General features: G+C 41.0%; 1 protein-coding gene across 1 annotated transcript; it reads right to left on the bottom strand.

The window, feature by feature from the left end:
- Positions 1 to 2,594: 2,594 nt before the first annotated feature.
- LOC120246572 (olfactory receptor 1A1-like) lies at positions 2,595 to 3,520 on the bottom strand. Its single transcript, XM_039254211.1, is given in 2 exon segments — positions 2,595 to 2,812; positions 2,815 to 3,520. Coding segments are annotated over 2 exon segments (924 nt in total).
- Between the last annotated feature and the right edge of the window lie 644 nt (positions 3,521 to 4,164).

Raw genomic sequence — 4,164 nt, forward strand, 5'->3', positions numbered from 1 at the left:
AAGGAAATGTTTTCATCTTTGGAATCACATTTTATCTCATCAGTCAGATCTCTGACTTCATCCATCCAGAATCCGGTATAGGAAGTTCTTTCAAGTCATCACTTGGTTCTTTTTTTCTGGAAGTTCTATATGCTTGAAGTCTGTTGGTTGGGGCTCTTCAGAAACACTGGGGTCCTGGCTTATCATAGGGACCTCTGAAGTCAAGAGAACTTTTCCTTCATTGGAGACCCCTAAGAGATGAGGGTCATATTGAGTGACATCAATTAAGAGGACATCACGTTCCTATGCTTTAAGAATGTCTGGAAGCCCCATTTTAAATTCTGAAAAGTTCTTACTCATCTCTCTACCACTAACTTCAGAGGAAACTGGTTTGAATGTTTCTTGTTCATTACAGCAGAAGACAGGCCTTTTCTCTATACACCCAAGATCACAAGAAAAAATATTTGTTTCAACTGTGAAACAGTTTCCTTATTGGAAACAATATTGCCTGGTTCAGAGAGTAGTTAGATGGTTTATTATCATTACCTTGCTTTAAAAAGCTTGGAGATACACTACAGGCATGCTTGCAGCTGCAGGAGTCAGAGCTAGCTTGCCCTGGAGTTATGCTATTTCATATACTCAAAGATTGAGGCCCGGAAGTTACTGTGGAGATTTTTCTTTACTCCTATTTTGTCTTACCTCTGCTCTAGATAAATTGTCAAGAAATTCTAGGGAACTATATGCTTCTCTCTCTGATGATCGGGCATTTATTTTCTTTTTCCTGTTTTATTTTTAAGTGATAAAATTTTAAAAATAGTCAGTCATCCCTTGTTCAATATTTTAACCAATTATGGAACAAAAGTGTTTGCTTAGCAATAAATGCCTTTTTTTTTTTTTAAAGTTTATTTATTTTTGAGAGAGAGACAGAGAGAAAATGATCAGGGGAGGGACAAAGAGAGAGGGAGACACAGAATCTGAAGCAGGCTCCAGGCTCCAAGTGGTCAGCATGGAGCCTGACATGGGGCTCAAACCCACGAACTGTGAAATCATGACTTGAGCCAAAGTCAGATGCTCAACCACCTGAGCCACTCACGTGCCCCAGCAGTACGTGCCTTTCGATAAATAGTTTTGCTTGTAGAGTTATTTGCTTCCTGACCATCCTGTGAAGCCACTGTCAAATTTAGTTTTGTTAAAGCCCTTCTATTTTTTTTAACTTCCTGCTGAGTTTTGACTCACATTAGTTAGCTGAGTATGTTCAGCAGTATTAGAAATGACTTTCCCTTCCACCTTCAGCAACCTTAAAGATTTGAGGGTCAAAATTGTTCAGGGGGGATATAATGAGGGAGCACGAGGCAGGCTGAGGGGCAAAGCACAAACTAGCACCCTCACTGCAACTCTTCCCACCCCCACAAATGGAATATGTGTGATATTATTTGGACACTCTATGCTACCCAAAAACAGGAAAGGACTAAGAAACCCAAGTGGTTAAACTAGTAAGAGTCTTCACCAATTTATCAGAAAAAGACAAGCCCATCAACAGAACTCCCTACTGTCTTTTTTATCTTTATTTTTAAAAATATTTATTTATTATTGAGAGATAGAGAATAGCAAGGGAGGAGAATATAGAGAGAGACACACAGAATCTGAGACAGGTTCCAGGCTCTGAGCTGTCAGCACAAAGCCTGACTTGGGGCTCAAACTCACAAACTGTGAGATCATGACCTGAGTGGAAGTCAGATGCTTAACCAACTGAGCCACAAAGGTGCCCCAATTTCTCCTTCTTAAAGGGATCAAAAGTAGAGGCGCCTGGGTGGCTCAGTTGGTTAAGCATCTGACTTTGGCTCCTGTCATGATCTCATGGTTCATGAGTTCAAGCCCCATGTTGGACTCTACTGACTGCTCAGAGCCTATAACCTGCTTTGGGTCTGTATCTTCCTTTCTCTCTGCCCTTTTACTGCTCGTGATCTGTCTCTCTCTAAAAAAAAAAAAAATTTTTTTTTAATGAATCAAAAGTAACTTTCAGAAATACCAGGTGTATGATGGATGGAAACTAATGTCAAACTGATCATGCCTGATCATTATCAGGTTACATTTATCCAATTGCATTCCTTTATTTCACCTCCATGTATTTATTGGTTGCACTTTCATGACTAACATTGGAAGAAATAGACTGATGTGTTAAGACAGGTCTTGCCCTCAAGGTTTGCAAGCAAAGTAGAGATGATGAAGTATAAACAGTCCAATAGACAAAAATCCAATAAACATTTCAATAGGGACTTACTGCCTTCAAGGCATGAGGTTCTGTTATCCTCACACCTTATGACAGACAAGGGAGACATTCTTATTTTATTATTTAGATATGAAAGTGAAGTGCTAGTCAGTAGCATAGCTGGGACATGATCTCAATATTCCTTTGCTGTGACTCTGAAAAAAGAACAATAATATCTGTATATCTATAATCTCAATGGGATGTCTCATGAAACTTACAAGATTTCTGAAAAGAATTCAGTGGCTGGGAAGAACAAAAGTGCCTTCTTGGAGGGCAAGGACATTGTGGCTGGATTTTCAAGTGCAGCCTAATGGATGACTGTATTCTTCAATATGACCTCACTTGGTTAAGAGGAGAGTCTTTTGCTGAAGAGTTTCCCCAGGGCAGCGTTCATGTCTCTGTTTCTCAGACTGTAGATGAAAGGATTTAACATTGGGGTCACTACAATGTATATCACAGTTATCACTGCATCCTTTAGACCGTAACTAATCAGAGGGCGGAAATACATGCCTATGACTGTCCCATAATACAGAGAAACAACTGTGAGGTGGGAGCCACAGGTAGAAACGCTCTGAGCACACTATTGGTGGATGGAACCCATAAGACTGTGGAAAAGACCCAGACGTAGGAGATGACGATGCATAATAATGGCACAGAGAAAATACCAGCCCCTAGGTGCATCATCTTCACATTAAAGCGGATGTCAGAACAGGACAGCTTGAGTAAAGAGGCAATGTCACAGTAGAAGTTGGCTACTTCCTGGTTGCCACAGAAAGATAAACTAGCTGTGATTAGAGTGTAGGGGAGGGCATTGGTGTTTCCAACCACCCAGGACACAACAACTAGAAGGACACAAGTCCGTGGGCTCATAATTGTGTAATGAAGTGGGTGGCTGATGGCCACAGCACGATCATATGCCATCACAGCCAGGATATAGCTATCTGTGTTACCCAAGGCTAACATGAAACACATCTGTGTTAGACATCCCCAAAAGGAGATGGCTTTGCTGTGCAAGAGATGGTTGGCTAACATCTTGGGGATGGTTACAGAGGAGAATAAGATGTCAACAAAGGAGAGATTGGCAAGGAAAAAATACATGGGGTTGTAAAGGCGAATGTCAGAGTGGATGGCCAAGATGATGAGCAGGTTTCCAGTCACTGTGATGGGGTAAATGAACAGGAAGAGGATGAAGAAGAAGTCTTCCTGTTGCTGCTGACCAGTAAGTCCCAGGAGGATGAAACCAAGGGTAAAGGACTGGTTGTCTCCTCTCATGGATCCTTCAGCAGAAAGGGATGAGGAATCAGCATTATTAGTAAGTATTTCTGTATATGATCTTCCTAAACCATCACAATTGACTCCCATGTTTTTGGCATTTATACCTAGGCTTACTGACTCCTTAGATAGCCAGTATATGTTCAGGGTAAATCCCTATTAGTCAGTGGGTCTACTTGACAATTAACCCTGGACACTCATGTCTAGAAAGTGAGTCATCTTGAATCAGAGGTGCAAATCCACTGAAGTTCAACACCATCACCTATACACCTAAGGTTGAATAATTTAACAGATAATTAAAGTTCGTATATTATGTACTATAAACTGTGTTAGGCTTTGTGGAAAATCATAAATTTGTGAAAAGATACTTTAGGCACCCATTTAGTGACATATGACATAATCTCTGCTCTGGGAGACTTTACAACAAAATGGAGGAGACAAAAACCACATACTTGTCAGCGGTAGCAGACAAGACCAGCAAAAGTCCTCTGGCTGATAGTTCAGGCCATCAGTACTTTGACAGTGAAGTAACATATTTTGGGGGGTGGGGTGCTGTTAGCAAGAACTTCTGAGTGTGGGAGTAGAAGATGGGTTTGGAACTCCTCTTTGAGACATGGGCTTCTGCAGGCACACACACACACACA

The sequence above is a fragment of the Hyaena hyaena genome, unplaced genomic scaffold, assembly GCF_003009895.1.
Source record: "Hyaena hyaena isolate Hyena2069 unplaced genomic scaffold, ASM300989v1 scaffold_10, whole genome shotgun sequence".
In the NCBI taxonomy this organism is placed as follows: domain Eukaryota; kingdom Metazoa; phylum Chordata; class Mammalia; order Carnivora; family Hyaenidae; genus Hyaena; species Hyaena hyaena.